General features: G+C 35.4%; 1 protein-coding gene across 1 annotated transcript; it reads right to left on the reverse strand.

Annotated features, from left to right (window-relative positions):
• Positions 1-10,939: 10,939 nt before the first annotated feature.
• LOC101739926 (protein obstructor-E) lies at positions 10,940-21,856 on the reverse strand. Its single transcript, XM_004928565.4, has 5 exons — positions 21,647-21,856; positions 16,206-16,400; positions 12,364-12,567; positions 11,234-11,447; positions 10,940-11,071 (listed from the first exon to the last, which is right to left on the reverse strand). Exons 1-5 carry the CDS (start codon positions 21,687-21,689, stop codon positions 11,014-11,016), a joined length of 714 nt encoding a protein of 237 aa, XP_004928622.1. The 5' UTR covers positions 21,690-21,856; the 3' UTR covers positions 10,940-11,013.
• Between the last annotated feature and the right edge of the window lie 107 nt (positions 21,857-21,963).

A 21,963-nucleotide genomic window follows, 5' to 3' on the forward strand; every position in this document is an offset into this window, starting at 1 on the left:
GGTCTAAAGGAGATAGCCTCGATGTAACAGCCTTCATGGTCAATTTCATGGCACTAAAAGTTGTTTATCTTGGTCGTTTATGTGCACTTAATTACGCATAATGACCCGGCAGTGGATACTTTTTTCAGAGTTTTAAATAAAAAAGGTTTTTATATTTACATTTGATTCTATTATAGGCTTTTTAGTCAAGACGTAAAGTTTAATGTGGCGTGAGGTTTATTGGCAGACTGAAGACCCGTTATCAGCTTTCATAAAAACTGTTCATTAGCCAGTTAAAATTAAAAAAAAAGTGTTCTCTATTAAACCAGCCTTTTTTTTAAAACAACCATCTTTCTCTGTCTATCAGTCTTTTGTAATTTTTAAATAAAATTCGTTAGCGTTTACCAATAGATCTTATTTCTTTCTATTGAAAATTTTATAACACGTTAAGATAACTGAAAGGAATCGACATTCGAGCGTCACGGCTTGTGAACAATCTATCGATACATAACAACTGATAAAAGCAAATTAGGCAACGTTAGACAACAATTAGGGTTGAGTAACAGAACGCCTGCCCAGAACTGGTCTGGAAACGGGCTTACGTGTGCACGCTGGGCTATGTGTGTTGGCCAACTTGTGCGAATGTTGGTCATTCTGAACGGCGCATTGCCACTAATGCAATATTTGCCAAATAGAATATATTTTGTTTTGATTTTAATAAAGGTTTTTGTCTTAAACTAATTGTTTTTTTTTAGTTATACTTTTTTAGTTACTTCCGGTTGGATCGTTGGATAGTACAAACGTCACAAATTTTGTTCGAATAATTTTTTTTTATTGCCCTTGTAGGCAGACGAGCATACGGCCCACCTGATGGTGAGTGATTACCGTCGCCCATGGACTTCAGCAATGCCAGGGGCAGAGCCAAGCCGCTGCCTACAAACATAACTATTGAAATACTACTGAATATAAAAACATAACTATTGAAATACTAAACAAAACTATAAACTGTGCAAGTGAATCGAATAATACGGACTAATAGTGCAAATATAAAGTGGTAAAAAGCTTGTGTATTTTGCTCCGAACAAAATAAGTGCAAAAAATCTTTGTAATAACATAACCATAATAGTTGACTTTGGTATTTTATAACAGTGCTACCAACATTAGAGATAAGAACATCTTGAGCTTTACAATATTATAAACATTTTGAATATAGTTAATATTTTCTTTAGTTTTCGCGAATCATAGATATAATTACGTATTTTGGTATGTCGCCAGAAACCTTTAAAGTTCTAGAAACGTCGAAAAGTAGTTTAATTATATTTCTATTACAATGTGAACATCATCACTTCGATTTTTTTTTTAAATTAAAGCCTACTTTTTACGCATTAAAATTAGTATTTATCAATTTTCCTAATTGATCAAAAAATATGCATTATGTATTTCCGATACTTTTGATTCACTGTTAGTTTGGTAATTTTATACAATGTGTGTTCTTAAATTTTTGTTGGTCGTGGAAAAATGTAGTTTTTGTTGTGTACCTATTTTATTAGTTTAGTAGTTGATTTAACCGGAATAGCGTGGGAAATAAACGCGAACAAATCACACACGGTCGCCTAGCCCCACACAAGGATTCCCTTGCACTATGGGAATCAAAAACTGATATAACTACAAAGATAAAAACGTTAAAATAAATACACAAATAGATGTTTCTTCTTCTTGTTCTTCTCAATCATGTCACAATTGATAGAGTGGTCGTGATTGTCACGTAGTGTTGGAAGGAGCACTGAGTTTCAGGCCTGATCTTCTCCGTGGGTCACGATACTATTCCGGCAGTAGATTCTGCGAAGCACTTCTCTTATTAGGGTCAGTGTTATCACACACTCTTAGATTGGGTCCCATGAGTTCACCTACTAGATATAGCGTTGTCGGAATAGCTCCTCAAGGTACCAATGAATAGGTAGGGAAAAAAAGAAGGTAAAACATGTTCTGTTTATAACGTGTAGATTTTTATTGCCATTGTAGACAGATAAGGATACGGTCGCCTATTCGAATTGTCACCAGTGCTCAGGGACATCCGCATTGCCAGGGGCACAGCCAAGATACCGTCTACTGTTGAGATTTCGTTTGAAAATTCACTCAGAAAACACCGATCTTTAACCCAAACTTTAGAATACAAAGTTACAAAATTAAAATCTAATAGAATTTTAAAGCCATTAATGAAAAACAAAAATATGACTACATACCTGCCAATCATTTTTAATTAATAATTCAACATCACTTTAAGCGTTAAAAAAATTACGGATCGTTCTAGAAAAAAATATTTTTACTTAATTGAAACATGGCAAGAAATTTAAATACAACTTAATATTTATTGCATGCATGAAAAACGAACGATCGTATTAACAATCGCATTTGTGTCATCGGCATAATAATAATTGTATTACAACAAAGCATTCTAATGCATTCGCTATTCTTCCGAGATAATGCTTCACGACAATACGTGTCGAAATATATAGAAATACATAATAAGCTCTTATCCGACATATCGTCAAAGCATTAGCATTACATCCTTTCACTTATCACGCCTACATACGTCTATACGTACTGTTTCATTACTGTTCTCGTTATGAGCAAAAAACCGCAATACCAAATCTTAATTGATGTGTCTTCAGTGTTGATTATCTGTGGTAATTTTTTTTCGTAATCTCCACGTCAATCATTTAGTTGTAGATATTAATTACCGTTGTTCACAATAAAAATGTACTAACTAAATATTATTTTCAGCTTGTTTGTTCATTCGTCGTCGTCATTTTCTATTGAATCATTCTATTAGTCCCCGACAATTTAGTTTTTAATAAGCCATGGATATAATAAACAAAATGATATGATAATGGTTCATACGGCGTTTCAAAGTAATCTATAATGATTCGTATTTTAATAGCTTTCGTGATCATAAGAGGAAGTTGTCTGAGAACAATGCAAAATGCCTGCGGTATTTTAAGAAAATAACATTCAGCAATTAATTGTCTTGACCTCTTTATTGGGACTTGAAACAAGAAACACGTAGAGTAAAAAGACCCGACAGTGGGACCGTGAGATTGTCCCTACATCTGAACAGCGTGTAGGAAATTTAAAGCATAAATCAACGCGATCCAATCTCGAAAATGAAAACGCATTTTTTATTTAAATTTCAAACAATATATGCGTTATACTAGGTGAAATAAATGTGATCCGCCATGTGTTTTATCATAAATACAAGATTCTTGTTTATATTTATAGTTTAATGAGGCACGCGACATAGAAATTTTATACATTTCAATGAGTGTCTGCGTAGTTACTAATAGGGAGGGGTCTCTGTATCTGGGACCTCCATGTTGGATCTATATAAGACATTAAGCAAAGGACTAGAAATGTTCTCTACTCAATTCAAGAAAACATCGGACGGAACAGGGAGAACGATTTTTCTTTTGCAGTCGTCGTGGCCTAAAGGATAAAACGTCCGGTGCATTCGAATCTAGCGATGCAACGGTGTTCGAATCCCGCGGGCGGGTACTAATTTTTCTAATGAAATACGTACTTAACTAATGTTCACGATAGATTTCCATAGTGCAAGAATAACATCGTGTAATAAAAATCAAATCCACAAAATTATAATTTGCGTAATTATTGGTGGTAGGACCTCTTGTGAGTCCGCCGGCTAGGTACGACCCGTGCGGACTCACAAGCAGCAATGAGTTACGGTTTGAAGGGTGGGGCTCCAGTAACCACTTGACATCACGTAGGCTGTGAGATCGTCCACCCATCTAAGCAATAAAATAAAATAAAAAAACCATTTCAGCTATTTCGAATTAGCATAATCAATAAACATGGAACATAATGTCTCTAGTATTTCTACAATGAACCTGAAATAGCAAAATAAAAACGATAGAAGTATTTTAAAAGTGCTCATTGAGGCAATGGAACTATAGATCTAGAACTGTAAGAATCATTCGTGAACAAAGGAACAGTTAACAATTTTTTGGCACCGTTCCGCATTCCTCTCTCTCAAACTACAAGACAAAAGAGTCAAGGATAATAAGTACCTACACCCAAAGGTCGAAAACTGTTTTAGGGACAAGCATTAATAGAAAGATTTTCCAACGAGCGGGTGGAATTAATTAGTGGACCAATAAATTGCCGACAGTCCGAATATGTTTGGAACTTGTAGAAAAGGGACTCTTCCTTGAAAATATCATTACCGCGATTCGGGTATTATTGTATGTCTTTTATGATATTAAAGCAAACTCTACACCATATCATACAAAGACCGAGAATCGAAACGATCATTTTAAAATCTTCATAAATTTAACGTCGTAAATTCAATGGACGGTAACATATTAGTTGTTTACAATAGTGTAAAATATTTACAAATTGAAAAATAATAATCTTTAAAGTATTTTGGGTGTTCTACAATTAACAATCAACGTTCATAATCAATTCGAGCGTCCATGTAAACCAACGACTTTATTACACTCACACGCACTTAAACACATCGACACAACACAATCAGACTCAAACTTATTCTGCAAGTTATCATTCGACAAAATTCATCTACCTATTTAACTGCCTTACCTTTACCTTAGTTGGACTACCTGTGTTCATTAATTATGTTAACAATTTTCTGGAAACATAATGTGTTTCTTTAATTGACTCATGTTTGGGAAAACATCCTCTGTACCCTGTGTCTAGTTAAATGCTGTTGAAACATTGTTGATTAAATAAATAAAATCATATTCGATTAGATAGGTTGGAATTTTTGAAGAACGTCTAAATATGAACCCGAGCTTCGCAGGCCTTGAGGGAACTTTTTGCACGGTTTTGCTTGTGATTCGTGATTTTGTTGCATGAATGCACATTGTGTAAGCATTAAATTGCACTTCCAACTACATTATGAAAACCAACCGAGTAATTTAAATTATATGAAACCATCAACGTTTATTTCACTTGTTATTTTTGTAATTTTATTTTTACTGGTGGTAGGACCTGTTGTGAGTCCGCGCGGGTAGGTACCACCGCCCTGCCTATTTCTGCCGTGAAGCAGTAATGCGTTTCGGTTTGAAGGGTGGGGCAGCCGTTGTAACTATACTGAGACCTTACAACTTATATCTCAAGGTTGGTGGCGCATTTACGTTGTAGATGTCTATGGGCTCCAGTAACCACTTAACACCAGGTGGGCTGTGAGCTCGTCCAACCATCTAAGCAATAAATAAAAAAAAATCGAAAAACATTTAGGTTGAATTTTTAAGATCGACATTGTGTTTACCATACCATTACATGGTGATTTCAATAGTGCTTGATTTATTTAATGGTGCGGATTGTGAACTTTAATGAGTAGATATGAGCATCGTGCATATCCCTCGCGCAAAGCAGTCGTGCGTTCCAGTTGTTAGATACCTCAAGCTGGGTGGCGGATTTCATGTTATCAGTGAGCCTAAGTTCTATATTTATTAAAATTGCAAAACAACACAATGTTACTCAAGTACGTTTTAAATGAGTACCTACTCATCGTGACGTTCCGTTTCTTTCTCACAGCAACAAAGCCATAGTTAGAGGTCTTCCCGTTCGCGATGTGAATGCAATTGAAGGCTAAAGGTTTTTTTAAAAAAAAATACCTACTCTAATTTAGAGTGGAGAACGCAGAGGTCGACGACCTGTCGCTACTTTTCACGGAATATAACATTGAGTAGTTGTGTTCAATGAACTGACTAAATGTTATTGCTCAGTCGATCCTAAGGTTGTTGTTGGGAATTACAAATACCTAGATATCACAATACACATGAGATCTCGATAAGGTCATTGGGGTATTTCCTGGGCTGGACTGGATTGGACTGAACTCCCAGGTTCACGCACTGACCAAAGAGGGGAATTGCGGAGGCACGTCTGGGCAACGCCATACAGGCAGGCTTCGAATAGTACGCCAAGCTAGAACCCCAACTACCGCCTGCCTCGCACCAGTGCCTGTATGCGATGCCAGTGCGATGCACACCGCGCGAAAATTTTTCCATTATCCCATCTACCTTTTTTTTTGTATCTAATGTTTCGCATTGTTTATTTTTTTGGTGTACAATAAATAATACTCTCTCTCTCTCTCTCACTCACACACTCACTCATTCTACCAGGATTGGGTTATGTCTTATTCGATATGGCCCGCCTATCAAGTGGGCGGAACACAGCGATATCCTCCAGACCCCAATAAAAAACTTTGATTCCAAAGAATTGCCCTGATTTAAAAGAACCTATTTTCCACATCGTGACCTTATAATTCGAATAACAATATGGTGTCTGTTTTGTCAAAATAAGTGACTAAAATTATACAACAATATACAAAAGAACTATGAGAATTTTACACTGCTTCAGTGTGAATTATTTGATAAGTATCATAATGAATATAACAATGATTTTATGAACAATGCAAAACATTCTGCATTTCCTTCCTCGGTTTCTATTATGATATAACTGGTGAATCGCAATGCAATTATTTAATTACAAATCGCTAGAAACTCTAGGGTTTTCAATGAACGCCTTCAATTGCTGTATTTATTGTAAGACTACTTAAAGTACTCGTCTTTTTAGGAATTTATTCAGAAAAAAAAATCGGACAGTCAACAGGCATGCAGACTCCTTTGTACCAATGATGAAAAAATAATACCTTTGTACCGATTTAAATGTGATTTAATAATGATATTATTCGGTCTATGGTTCCTGCGAAGCAATTATGCAGTGCGGTTTAAGTATGAGAATTGTCGCAACTCCGATATAATTGATACTTCGACCTCATGTGCTTAGCTGCTTGATTTCCTGCAGGTATAAACACTATAAACCCACACACAAGCAAAAATATTTCCTTGGGTCACTTCTCCTCACAGTAAGGCAGACTTTTTGAAAAAAAATCGTATTATCATGACTATTTTGAAGTTAATATTACCAAATTAAAGTAATTTATTTAAACCTAAATTTTATTAACTCTTGAATGCCAAAACCTCAACCTTCGGTTCCAATAGGGATGTAATTTAAAAACTAAAAAATCATAATTCAATAGCAAACCTAACTAACAATTAATTTCATCTTGTTTATTATCATCGATCCTTATGTCCGCAAATTTTCAGTTTATTCTAACTCGGTAAAAATGACTTTTAAAGTTTCCGCTACATACAAATGAATATACCTATACACTAAGCGTAATAAGATAGGCATAGTCCTGAACGACCAGCGAAAGAAACCGAGCAGTCCTGCCTTTGTCGGATACTCGTTGACGGATGTAATTAAATCACGCACACTTTTAGTATTTCCTGTAAAGTCCACGGCGAAGTATTATAAACAACTATTAGACCATTAATAGAAATAAACGTATGATTCAGTGCGGAAATACAGTATTTGAATAGGGATTTCTAATACATAGCTAAACGTCCTTGACTTAGTTACAACAGCAATCACAGAATTGTCTTTCTTAGTCAACTTTAGTTACAATACACGAATTACGAAGTTTCAGTTAAATTTATGTTAATTATCATAATAGCATATTATGAATGACGAATCTTGATGTAATGTTGAACAATTAATTTTGATGCAGGCCTTTGTAAATAATATTATAATGTTTTAAAATAGTATGAAAATTTTATGAAAAAATATTTGAATATACAATTTATGCACAGATTAGTAATTTGTATTTTTACATTAATTTTTATTTTTACATTTATATTACAAGATTTTGTTGCCTACCTCCCTTTAAGATAAAATACAAAAGACATACATACTGGTACATAATTATATGGTTACCAAATTTGTTTATAACTCGAGGACAGCTTTATCGATTTCGCTATTTTTAAATATTCACAGTATTGTAATGAATATAGAGAGTAATAATCGGTTCATATTCTCTAAAAATTGAAAAAAATAAAACTAGTAATTTTATTGAAACTCGCCAAGACAACGTCTGGCGTTACAGCCAGCTTTAAATATTAAGTGTCACGAGACCTATTAAACAAGAATTTGTTTGTCACATATACTAAATTCAACCACCTAGATATCATTGTGCGTTACTACAAATTATATTATCTTATTGGTCAAGGTCTGTACATTCGATTCGACTTACTTAAGGCGTTGTCGGTCAGCGCACAAGAATCTAGTTATAATTATGATAATATGCTGCGATAGGAGGTCGGCACTAACAAAAGCTAATTGAATTTAGGTTTACACTAAAAGATTTGCTATCGTGACTTATAAATAATTTAGGTTTAGTTCTTTCGTTATGTTATTTTTTGGCCTAATAGGACTTAGTGGATGTGCACAGTGTATGTGTATCAAAGTTTAGGGGAAAACGACACTCTAACCAATAAAGACCGACATTACGAGCGATACACAGAATGTTATTTTTACTTATGTTGCTTTTTGCACTAATAATTTTAGGTTGCGATTAGGATGGTTTACAATGCACTAATAATAGTATATTTAAGTTATTGTTGCTGTGTAATATGTTACATAGCTTATGTATTTCAAGTTTGCACTGTTACTACGCAGTCTGAATGTTGCAAATACTACAAACGGGTCTAGAAGTCGTCGTGGCCTAAAGGATAAGACGTCCGGTGCATTCCTGTTGAAGCGATGCACCGGTGTTCGAATCCCGCAGGCGGGTACCAATTTTTCTAATGATTTACGTACTCAGCAAAAGTTCACGATTGACTTCCACATTTAAGGAATAGCATCGTGTAACAAAAATCAAACCCGAAAAATTATAATTTGCGTAATTACTGGTGGTAGGTCCTCTTGTGAGTCCGCGCGGATGGGTACCACCGCCCTGCCTATTTCTGCCGTGAAGCAGTAATGCATTTCGGTTTGAAGGATGGGGCAGCCGTTGTAACTATACTCGAGACCTTAGAACTTATATCTCAAGGTGGGTGGCGCATTTACGTTGTGGATGTCTATGGGCTCCAGTAACCACTTAACACCAGGTGGGCTGTGAGATCGTCCACCCATCTAAGCAATAAAAAAAAAAAAAAAAAAAATTGAACTACAGTCTGTGTCAGTCCAATCTGTACGAGTAGTATAAATCTGAGCTGGGTGTCCGTTCTGTGCCAATATGTTTATTATTTCATTCTTTTGTTAGGGTTTTTTGTATTTTTGAGGCACTAAATAACTAAATTTTCTTTTTTTTTAATTAAATTGAATTATAACCTTTTTGGAATTGATGCCTTGTGAAATATATAAATAATAATGTAGGCACACTCGTATATATTTTATATAAGTTAATTAGCACATCATTGCGAGTAAGTGCTTTACGTGGAAACTGTCAAGCTATACTCAGCCTTAATTAATAATGTGTTCGCTGTTTTTCTAATAATACAAATGTGGTTTTACTTAGCTTAAAACACCCTACTGCCCTTTTGGTGAATTGATTTTTCAATTCACCTAGTGTATGGTAGGCCTGACCACATTTTTTTTTTATTGCTTAGATGGGTGGACGAGCTCATAGCCCACCTGGTGTTAAGTGGTTACTGGAGCCCATAGACATCCACAACGTAAATGTGCCACCCACCTTGAGATACAAGTCCTAAGGTCTCAAGTATAGTTACAACGGCTGCCCCACCCTTCAAACCGAAACGCATTACTGCTTCACGGCGGAAATAGGCGGGGTGGTGGTACCCACTCGCGCGGACTCCCAAGAGGTCCTACCACCAGTAAAAACCAAAAAAAATATTAGAACAGGATAAGAACTTGTGAAGTCCTAAATAAGATGCGTCATTGGTATTGACGCAAAATGAAGAAGTAGCATAATAAACTTGAGACGCTTCGACCTCATGCCTCAAGGGTGGTTCGTGAAACACGTGGAGTATTCACGTTATGATATATTATATGTATTTGAAACAGAGTTTGTAGTTGGCAATGAAATTGTCCGTAAAACCACCTACCTATCTATAATAAATGCAATGGATTGACTTTCTGATTAACCTTTTCCCTGTCCTACGGGAATGTTGACTCTGGCAGGATTGATATATTCAATTATTTTAACGTCGAATCTGATGTTAGACGCGACAGATCTTGTATCACCCGGCAGAGACTTTCGTGCATTCAAACGGCTTTAGCCCCAGAAATAGCATCATCATCATCATCATCATCATTATCCTGCCCTTCTCCCAGTCACCTGGAGTCAGCGCGACATGTTTTCTCCTTCCATACTCCTCTATCATATACCATTTCACGCATGCCATCCATTTTTCTATCAGGTCTACCTTTTCCTCTTCCTCTATAGCAACACAACGTACGACTAATGATATATTTATAAATGGTCGGTGTTGCTTGTTATAACGATTGTGGGCTCCGGCGACCACTTAACACCATATGGGCAATAGGTTTATCTGGCTCTCAACTAGGTTTTAACTTAAATGTGTGAAAAATAAAAAGGGTTTCTGTAAGCTTATCATTTTTAATGCCTTTGTAGGAAGACCGGCGTGCGGTTCATCTGACAGTTATTGAAAGTCGCGGCTCTTGGACGTGAGCAATTCCATAGGCATAGTCAGACCGCTGGCTACTTTTTTTTATTGCTATTTTTTTACTCTCCGCTAACCTTATTTAAAGAAGGACATATTATCGTCTTGTATGTCCATTAGTGCAGAAGTAAGGCTTTAGTATATTTCGGGATAAATTATGGTGTCACTCATGAGCACGGCACTGCTAGAAACATTCATGAATCACTTTCAATTTTATTTCCTGTTGTTGACAAAATGATATTAACTTATTTTAGAGTTGCAAGTTAAATAGTATATGTTTTATGTATAAATGCAATTTTTGCAAAACCTTATTTTAATATACCAAAATAAACCTACATTTTGTGATTTCAAATTTTATATAAATATAAATATTATTAATTTAATGTTATAGAATTGTTTAATTTTCATTCAATATTAGGGTAAATAAAACGCCAGCAATTATTTAACTTAATGTATTAACTTAATAAGTCTTAAGTTGTAATTATAATATAATGTAGTATCACTATACGGCTTAAGATCTCGATTTGGGTCCTGGTGCGGCTTCCTCAGAGTCCTTGTACCAGTCCTCGCTGAAAAACAAAACAAAAAAAATATTAATTAATCGAATAATACTAAAACTAAGTCCTGTTATTTTATTTTTCTTACAAAGTATATTAAAAGTTACTGGCTATATTTTTTTTTATATAAATAAAAGAGATACTGTTTAGTCATAAATAGTTTGTAGTACAAACCATCCGCGAACGTTCTCAGGCGCATCGCATTTCTGGCTCTCTTCGTTATAAACCTCTCCGACTTGGCAGCCGAGGTCACGGGGCTCGACACCGTTCAGGCATACGTAGAAACGTTGGCAGTCGTTGGGGTGGGGGAACTTGGGGTGAGCGACGATCTGTCCTTGGGCATCAACCAGCTGCTCTTTGGGGCACTCGAAGCCGTCCTTTGTTTTTTCTGAAACCATCAAATCGATTTTATTATCGATTATTCAAATCGATTTTATTATCGATTATTCAAATCGATTTTATTATCGATTATTCAAATCGATTTTATTATCGATTATTCAAATCGATTTTATTATCGATTATCAATTGCTAATAAATATCTAAAAAAACAACGGAGATGTTTTCTACGTTTAATTTTGTATATTACAGGAGTGAGTGCTTGTTGGAACGTTTCATTTTCTATTCTCCTCACTACTACCCTTAATACAGCGGTGAATTTATGATCCACAATGTTCTTTCCTTATTAGACAACCATTTCGAATAACTCCATAATTACCGTTTCCACAACGAATAAAAGATGGAATTGATCAAATTTTTTTTTAATTGTCGTATAGGCAGAGATACGGCTCACCTGATGGTGAATGGTTACCGTTGCTCATGGACGTCAGCAATGTCAGGGGCAAAGCCATGACGCTGAATACCGTTTAATAAAATATATAATACACAATATACAATGATACAATATACAATATTTTATAAGTATTTTTTGTCGGCTTGTTGCTAAAGCGTTTTATAGAAATACTAGCTGACCCGGCAGACTTCGTAGTGCCTCAATCGATAAGTAAAAGATCTAAACGTTTGTATAAAATAAACTTAAAACAAACAAAAGGAATGCGTCCGACGGGGGACACATCAAAGGAAAAACAAAATTGTTATTTTTATTTAATTCCTAGCTTTTTCATTCATTTATTAAATCTTCTTTTAAATCTTCTCTAGACTTCCACAAATAATTCAATACCAAAATTAGCCAAATCGGTCCAGCCGTTCTCGAGTTTTAGCGAGACTAACGAACAGCAATTCATTTTTATATATATACATTAAAGATTAACAAGAATACACGAGGCCTGTTTGTTTGGTTTACTAACTTTGTTGTTCGTTACATCCTTGTCTTCCGGCGGAATCGGGCCAGACGCAGGTACCGGAGTACTCGTCGAAGTGAAGGCCGGCGGTACACTTGACCTCGGTGGCTTCACCTTCGATGCAGTTGTAGAAGATGTTGCACACAGAGGGGTCGGGATGGGCAAAGAATCCATTGCGGCGGGGACATTGTGAGTTGGGCTTGGGGGGCTCTGGAAAAAAGAGAACGATCTATTTAAATATAGTAATAAAATCTCGAATACGTACTTAAGAAGATAGCGCGCGATTCTGTTCATAATCTTCCTTTTTAGCACGAAAGGTACGTAAATACTTGGAAACGTAAAACTCAGAAAAATCAGACGATTGTGAGTGCACCAAATCAATTAGGTCACAGACAAAAGTTTTTTTTATCACAATTTTTTGTCCAGTAGTCTAAGTTCTATCCGAATCACTGACACCTCAAAATTTAGAATCATTTTTTTGGTAATAATATTATCTTGTTTCTAAATATGGGAAAGAACAGTCTAATATTTTTATTAGTAAGATTAAATTAAACAGAGAAGAAAAAAAATACTGAACAGTCTTGTTTTGTTGTTCGCATTTAGGATAACATATTCAAACCGGTAAGCATTCCCGAAATTCACAATAAACAGCTGTGACACAAAACTTCGATGTCCTTGATTCTTTTTACAAAAATACCCAAGTGAACTTTCAAAATATTGCAAATCTTCGCAGAAACCATCTCGGAAAACGAATGGGAGCTACAATCGATTGCACAAAAAGAAGTTCTCAATGCAAACCGCCTTTTCAGTACAACTTATTCGTATAAATACGTTGAAAACTTGACTTATCACTTTCGATGTTAACCCGACCTTGGGCAATGCTGAGGTCGTGCGTATCAGGAAACGACAAATAGCCGTCTGGAACTACATTATATTACAAGCAACTCTATTATTAATGATTGTCGTCTAAGAGATTTTTTTCCATAATCATGGTATACTGTGTAATGTTAGTTATCGTTCTCGTCGAACTCGTCGAATAGGATGACGGAGAGGTCGACGTGGAACCTAGCCTATAGGAACAACTCACTGAGATTCTCGCTGGATCTTCTCAGTGGGTTGCGATTGCGATCCGGTGGTAGATTCAGCGGTGCTGCTCTATCTAGGGTTAGTGTTAGCAAATTCTCTCTGGTTGAGCCTGTGAGCTCACCTAGACGTCCACGCGTGGCTGGAATAGCCCCTTAGACTTCCAGCGATTAGGTAGACAAAAGGTTTAAAGTTTATTAAAATGTTATGGGACATTGATTAAAATTTTGTGGAGTGCCGATTAAAATACTGTTGAATGTTGATTAAATTTATTACAATTTCTTCTTTGCTCTCTTTTCTCTTTCTCTCATTTCTCTTGCTTTCTTCTTTGCTTGGTTGATAGTTGGAAAAAAATCGTTATTATTTTTACCTCTCTAATTTTATGATGCAATTATTTTAAACAGGTTGCTATTTGCATGCACATACAGTACTTTGTTGAAGTAAAGTATAATATGTATTTGAATACGTAAATTTATGAGAATCTTGGTAAAGGTTCCATTAAAACACAGGTCACGGAGTTGCGCTCGACGCATTCCGAGCTTCCACGGAATATTTGAATCTTATACCTTTAAACGAGTAATTCTTGTATATTAATATATATATATATAATCTGAATCTCGGAAACGGCTCCAACGATTTTCATAAAATTTAGTATACATGGGATTTCGGGGGCGATAAATCGATCTAGCTACGATTTATTTTCAGAAAATGTTGTTTTATTCGTGTTTTCAATAATCAACTCTTCCCGACATCTATTGGCGAATAATAATACTATTTTTCTTAATTGAGGGCAACAAACCGCTTTAAAGACACAACAAGATGGCGTTATATAAAAAAAAACCGAACAAAGCTCGGTTATCATCTAGTGTTAGTTTGTAAAAAGAATACAATAAATAGGTATCGAACCGTCTTATAGGATTTTTTGCTAATTTTTATATCTTAGAGGACTGAACGAGTTCGTCACGGTCTATCTGGTATTAAACGGCAACCGGAGTCCATAGACATCAACAACAAAATTCAGAGCCATCCCCTTAAGAAATGAGTTCTGAGTTTCAGTTTTATAGTAGCACTGCTGCGCGATGCTTCTATCCGGAATGTATTACTACTACGCGGCAAGAATAAACAGGGCGGTGGTACCTACCCTCACAAGAGGCCCTACAACCATTCAATTTATTCTATTTTTTTCGTTTTAAAATCAACAAACAAATCTACAGGCATTAATTTCACGGTACCAAAGGTTACATCAGTGATTTTACCCATATTACAAATATTGTTGTTTCTGTGACTAAAATTTATTCATGTAATAATATGAATTTCACAATAATGTAATTAATCTAGTACATTTAAAATTGTAATATAATGTACAATGTGGTGGATGGTGTGGTGGGTATGGACATGTGATGCATAGAGAGAAGATGCATGTGACTAGGAGATGTATGGAAATGGTAGTGCAAGGTAGAGGGGGAAGAAGTCGACCGAAGAAGACATGGATGGAGTGTGTGAATGACGATATGAGAGAGAGAGGAGTGAGTGTTGAGATGACGGCTGCTAGAAGAGAATGGAAGAGAAAAAATTAGCTGTGCCGACCCCACATAGTGGGATAAGGTGGAGAAAAAGAAGATTTAAAATTGTAATATAATACCCTCGAGATAATGGTCAACAGAAACTACTAATAAAATCAATATTCCATCAAACATGAGCTTTTGATTGCACACACTCGTGTCTAGACCGACCGGTCGACCTAGAAAGCTGACAATCGGTCAAAGGTACCCTAGACACCTTCACTTAATAGGAACTAACGAGCGACCTCTAAGAAATTAATCGTTTCATTTATTGGCACAGCAGTAATATATTTCTAAGAATAAACTCAACGTGATTGGACTGAGCAGGAAAGACCGCCATTATGCGACACAGTTTTTTACATTTTTTTATTGGATTCGTTTCAATATAATCGTTTGCATCACTGATTTATTATGTTGAGTCAGAGTTGAAGAAAATTATACAAGAAACACACAAGTATGTATAAATATTTAGATAAGTAAGGTAGTACAAGAATCAACAATATTTTTCAAGACAAACGGGATTGCCACCAAAAAAAAACATTTAACCCTCTCCTCGAATTTGAACACGTGTTTGCTCCGTGGCATAATTTAAAATTTATCTTAAAGCCCAACATAGGAATAAAGAAGACTAGGGGAAGTTTCTGCTTTATAAATTTATAACCAGATACCTATATAAAGAAGAACCTGTATAAGGAAAATGTGAACAAACTTAAAGAAACGCTCCTATAGTTACCAGTTTCGTCATTTAATATATTATCCACCCGATGATGCTGCTTGAAATAAAACTCTTAATGTAACCAACTATAGGTGATAATTACATATTTATACATGCCGCTTACGATAATCTCGCAAGCGACATGTAGAAATATATAGAAGTGCGCGCTTGGGATGGTATGGACATGTGATGAGACGAAATGACAATGAGGTTGGTAAGAGAATGTTAACTATGAATGTGGAAGGACATAGAGGAAGAGGTAGACCTAAGAAGAAATGGATGGATTGCGTGAAAGACGATATGGGTAGGAAGGGAGTGAGCGAAGAAATGGTATATGATAGAAGAGTATGGAAGGAGAAAACATGTTGCACCGACCCCAGGTGAGTGGGAGAAGGGCAGGATAATGATGCTTACGATAATCTCGCCTATAAGCTTCTAAAACTGTTTTGCTGTCAATCATGTCTTTATTTCTGAAACACAAAACTTACGGAGTTCAGTCCTATCGCCGCAGTCTACGTTGAAGGGCTGGTCGCATTTGTTGATCTTCCTGATAGTAGGGTCGAACACAAGACCGTCCGGGCAGAGCTTGGTTGTGGCGACTCCATCGACACATTCGAAGAACTTGTCGCATTGTCTGTCGTCTTCATACTGGCCGTCTTTAGCGGGGCACTTGAATTGGGCGCCTGTGGAAGAAATTTAAATTTAGAGGACTGTCAAAAATTAAATGTAAATTGTTAATGCCCTAAATATGAGGTACTAAAGCAAATTTGTACTGTTAAAAGTGAGACCTTAGAACTTATGTGTCAAGGTGGGTCATTTAGGTTGTAGATGTCTATGGACTGCGGTAACCACTTAGCGCCGCGTGGACCGTGAGTTCATCCACCAATTTAAGCAATAAAAAAAATGCTGTACACGAAAATATTCGATATTTTTTATAAAAAGGCTAAACACAACTTCAGTTACCAAATTATTGATGGGTACGTTACCACCCATTATCACCACTCATTCGCGTTAAGCGGTTACCGGATTCCAGAGACATCACAACGTGAATACTGTCTCCCGCATTGAAACAAGACATCGACATCTCCTTTATTGTAATATTGCCGTTTGTACCATCTTTCGACCCGCAGTGCATGACTTTTTCGCAGACTAATGTCACATACCCATGCGAGCTTACAAGAAACTTTAACAGCTAAATGTTCCATCAACCTTTGCCATCAGAAAAGTGTTTAATAATGAAACAATACTGAACAATCGTTTTCAAACTGTTCCCAATAACATTAAGACAGTTACCCGAATATTATGACAGTGAAAGCGTCTACAGTTCAATGGTCCGGTTCCCTGCTTCTGTTGCTCTGCACGGTGGGCAGAGATCAAGTTTTACATTACGCAATGAAGTGTGTACATTGCGTAATGTGTGAACGTGTCACAGAGTATTGACATAGTTTAAGAGCGTGCAAAGTTTTCGTGTGTCAAATATAATAAATATTGTTGTGCAGACCACACAGATTTGAATTTAGAGTTTTTTTTAGAGTGTAGATGCAAACAGGCAGAGCTAGCGGTATAGTTGATGCAGAATGGTGCCAATACCCAGTAACACAGTCGCCCTTTTAACATGATGCATGTTTCATTAAAGAACCATCTTGTTCTTCAAAGTGAAACATATGAGTTAGAGACGGATTGTTATACCGACTTGGGTAGAACACACAAAGTAGCTCTGCCAGCTATCGCATTTTTGGGCAATTTACGGGCTTGGGCAAGTAAAATAAAATTTTCTAACTAAATATTTAAAACACAATAGTTGCATGTTATTCTTAAAGCAAGTATCGTATTTATTTTTTATTCTATTGAAGCAAATATCCTACAAAGTGAAGCAATCACATAATTTCGATTACTTCAAACAAACAATATTATTGTGTTTTTTCTCAAGTCTAATATGGATCATCATACCTACTATATCATACATATGATTTTAAATCAGTAATATAGCGTGGCACTTATAAACATGTCTTAGCATGACACTCAATATCATAAAATATACGTGACATTTAGCAAAATAGCGGAATTTTTGCAATTCAAATCATCTTAAGTGTCAAGGCTATACGATCATAGGAATATATTAACAAAAATCAAAAACCTGTGATGAATATTAATCTGTTGTTATGTGAGATCGTGAGGCCATGCCTAGTTCAACTATAAATGTTAAAAAAAGAACAGAGATTGAAGAATCTGACATACATTAAGAATCTACCACCGAATCGGAAAGGCGACGCACTGAGAAGATCCGGCGAGAAACTCAGTGGGCTACACGACCACAATTGATTAGCAATCGTAAGCCAGCACGTGCGATTAAAATAAAGTAACATTATCGGCACGGATTGTACGCAACAAGCTCTCTGACGCAATGAAGTGAAAGTGTGCTACTGCTTGCGAAACCACTGCATCGCTGCATCCTTCGGGGTCGGAGATGAGCCCATGTCAACTAATGAAACTTAACCATTAAGCACGCTTGTAAGGTCTACAGCTGTCTTAAAATGTTTTAAAAATCGTAACTTAATTTACATGAAATTGATAATGGCGACAATTTTTGAATTTTTTACTACCACTAGTGGGCATATAGATATTTATTTATTATTTAATTATACAAAAAGAAAAAACACGTTTTACTTTTAAAATAGTTCTCAAATCAAAATATTTAAACGCTTGAGTTATGTGTAGAGTACGAAATGTCACACTTTGGGCCTATTTATACAAGCAGAGTTTCTCGGTTTTGTTGTCTTTTTGTTTGCATAAGCAGACTTGCTCACATCTCTCATAAATCAAGCAATTTTTGGTGCACATACCTCAATATTAATACCACCTTAAAACTTGAAATCGATGTCTCAAGTATTACAACGTGAATGACAGCCCTGACTTTGACACAAGAGGGTATTTTTGGATTTTATAGAGGCTGTCCCTAGTTCTGCTAGTTTATAAATTATCAGTTACATATAGGGCTGCCAACAGCATTGGTTCTCGGTGAATAATGTTAAAGCAAATTATACTATAGTTTAATACGCTTCTGTAAATCATTAAGATTTATATCAACTTGCGTGTTCCGGTTACGATTTTCTGTGACTGTCATCTAAAGTATTAAAATCGACCGTTTCACTGAAAATAATCGTGGATCGCCAGATTGTCTTTTGATAGTATGAGATGCTTTCCCCAACAAAAATTATGTAAAGGTAGAATAAAATATTATGGATAATGCAAACACAAAACTAATTATTTACTAGTTAGCTTGGTTACGAGTTGACACTGATTGTTTCGGAGCCGTTAACAATATCTCCAAGCCTTCACATAATGTCGACAGGGTGAGCTTTGATTCGAATCCGTCAAATGGCCAAATGGAGTAATTTCGCTCTAAGCAGATAATTTCGGATGTTCCCTATGTACTCTCCTTGCGTTTAGGTATTCCAAGAATCGGTCACCGTCCTTGCCGATCTCTTAGGATGCAGAGACAACCTATTGAGTTTCTCGCCCCCCGTGAAACTCGCCTACACATCCGGTGAAACCACAGTGTATCCGTATTCTTCAAATATAGTGTTATGTAGTGTCATACAAATACAGATCTACTGGACATAAAGCTATTCGCGTATAAAAATGCCTATGTATTGTCATTATTATGCTATATGCATAGCACTCATCTTGCTTGAGATTATTTGTCTTCAAATGGTAATTTCTTTACCAGCAATTAACAACAATTATAACAATTAAAATTATAAGCCATTATATCTTCAACAGTTACATTATTCGCCGCCAATGGAACCTAATAACAGTCAAAGACTACCCTGTATACATTATGTTTGGATTGCAAATAAATTGAATTTCCCAAAAAATAATAAACATTGCATGTGAACTAAATATTCCAGCGGCCTTCGAGTATTTGCGTAAAAATTTCTATATCAAGCGATGTCAACATTCTACGAAGTATATTGCAATAATAGCAACCGAATTTCGTATATTTTAATGAGTGCGTAAATTATGTTGAAAAATAAAATATATTATAATGAAAATATTCTACCGAAATTCTACAAAACGAATGTCAATGTCGTCGGATTACGAAAAAAACTATTAGCTAGTGAAAACCGCTTGACTTTCAAAGGTTTTTTTTTTGTTATTGCAATCATTCAATTTTTTTTTTTACATAACATCGAGAAATCAACTTTCTCGTAAGTAAGATTTTGTAATTAATTTATTGGCCATGTAACGCTAATGGATTGAAAACGAAATTGGATAATGATTCTTTTGTAATTCCATACAATTTGAAAAACACTTTTTGTGGTGGTAGGGCCGCTTATGCACGGGCAGGTACCATTACCTGATACATGATTGATAGATGGTTGATTAACACCTGATGGACCGTGAGATCGTTGTTCTGTTTAAGTAATAAAAAAAAATAGACATGGTTTCGTCCGAGTTAAGGTATAATAAAAAAATACCATTTATACTTCAGGAATTTTCAAAATTTTAATCTGAGTGAAAAATAGCACCCGTTTTGATATCCATTTTGACCCGTACTTTTGACAACGTGTAGACAAGTTTCATGACAGTCGGTTGAATAGTTAAGACGTGAAATCGGAACAAAAAAATTCACTTATGTATTAATTACTTTAAAATTTTGATATGAAAATAAATATGTTGAATACTAGTGATGTGGCATTAAAGGCAATTACCAATATGTTCTATTTTTTTTAAATGCCTAAGACCTATGAGCAGTGCATTCACAGAATAAAAAAATTATTCGTTTTCTCCCGAACCATTCGAATAGTCGATAATATTTAAAAGGCGGCCTGTAGTTTTTCAGTGTGTATTATTTTAGCTTAAGAAATTGTGTGAAACTTACGACAAGCTAACACAATCGCAACTTTGTGTTGCCAGATTTTGAAATGCAAACGTTTTATATTTCTGCATACAGTTAATGTCATGTCAGCGCAATTGATTGTAACAATTTATCGCGTAATTAGCAGACTCAACGATTCGTAGCGCCAATTGTATAATGTTTCATAATCTGTTACCGCTTTCTCAATTACATCATGACAATTGGTACGTATTTGCCGTCATTGTGATCACGTAGATATATTGAGATGTTACGAGCTCTATTATGTAGTTAAAAAAATTAAATTGAAATAAAAATGCTATTAATTTTTTAAATGCATCTGTGCTTATAGCAAATGATACATGCAATATGATTATATTTTATAAAATCTTTTAGTGAAGCTTCTTTGTAACCAACTATTACAAATTAAGATAGGTACAATACCTATCTAAATAAATCTAACCAAATTCAATAATTTGGTTAAATATATTTAAACTTTCAATAGAGACATTAAATTTATCTTTTAAACTAAAAATAATATATATAGAATAATACGTTACAATGCATTTGCCTTTCAGGCCTTTTTTGTTTTATGTCTTGTCTCTTTACAGAGTAGTAAATTCTTTGAAATGGGTTCTACTCGTTGAAATCTTTCAGATGACGAGAATTTATTCGTAGCAATCCTAAGCATACGCTACGCGACAGTCACTATGTGTGTAGATTCAGAATAGCTTATTATTAATCACTTACTGAATATATAATTTGATATCAAGGATATTGTTACATTATCGAAACAGAACACGATATTTTCGTAATCGGAAAACAGGGCTGTGGTGGTTTTAACCGCCTTACACAAAGCAAGTACGATTTTTTTTATTTATTTCAATCGAAATATTGCATTTGCACAATGTTCTGTGCATATTTTTTTTTCGTCAAGACGGAACAGTGTTTAATAGTAAGGTGACATAATTTTACAAAAAATCTCATTTAAAGTTCCGTTTTAGTATTGAAAATACGTGTGCCAAAAAAAATAATTAAATCTTTAATTAATATTTGTAATGTTGAACTTACTTGCAATTGCAGCGACTGCCGTCAATACGATGAACACTCTCATGATGACCTTTTTTTTGTTTAAATATTCTTTTATTTTTTTTAATGACTAGATAGTCTGACAGCGCCAACGGTTTCGACTCGACTGACTGCTGCGGTGGTAGCGCGCGCCTTTTCTTGCCGCGTATTCTGCGTACGTACACAAACCGGTACTTAAAGACGGTTCGAATTCTTCTATTAATGCAGCAATCATTGTTTTCAGCTGTGGTTTCTTGAATCTTCTCTTAACAATGCGTTATAGTAATTCGTCACGCTCTTCGTTTGTTGCTGACAAGAGT

This window comes from Bombyx mori, chromosome 15 (assembly GCF_030269925.1).
Source record: "Bombyx mori chromosome 15, ASM3026992v2".
NCBI classification, from domain to species: domain Eukaryota; kingdom Metazoa; phylum Arthropoda; class Insecta; order Lepidoptera; family Bombycidae; genus Bombyx; species Bombyx mori.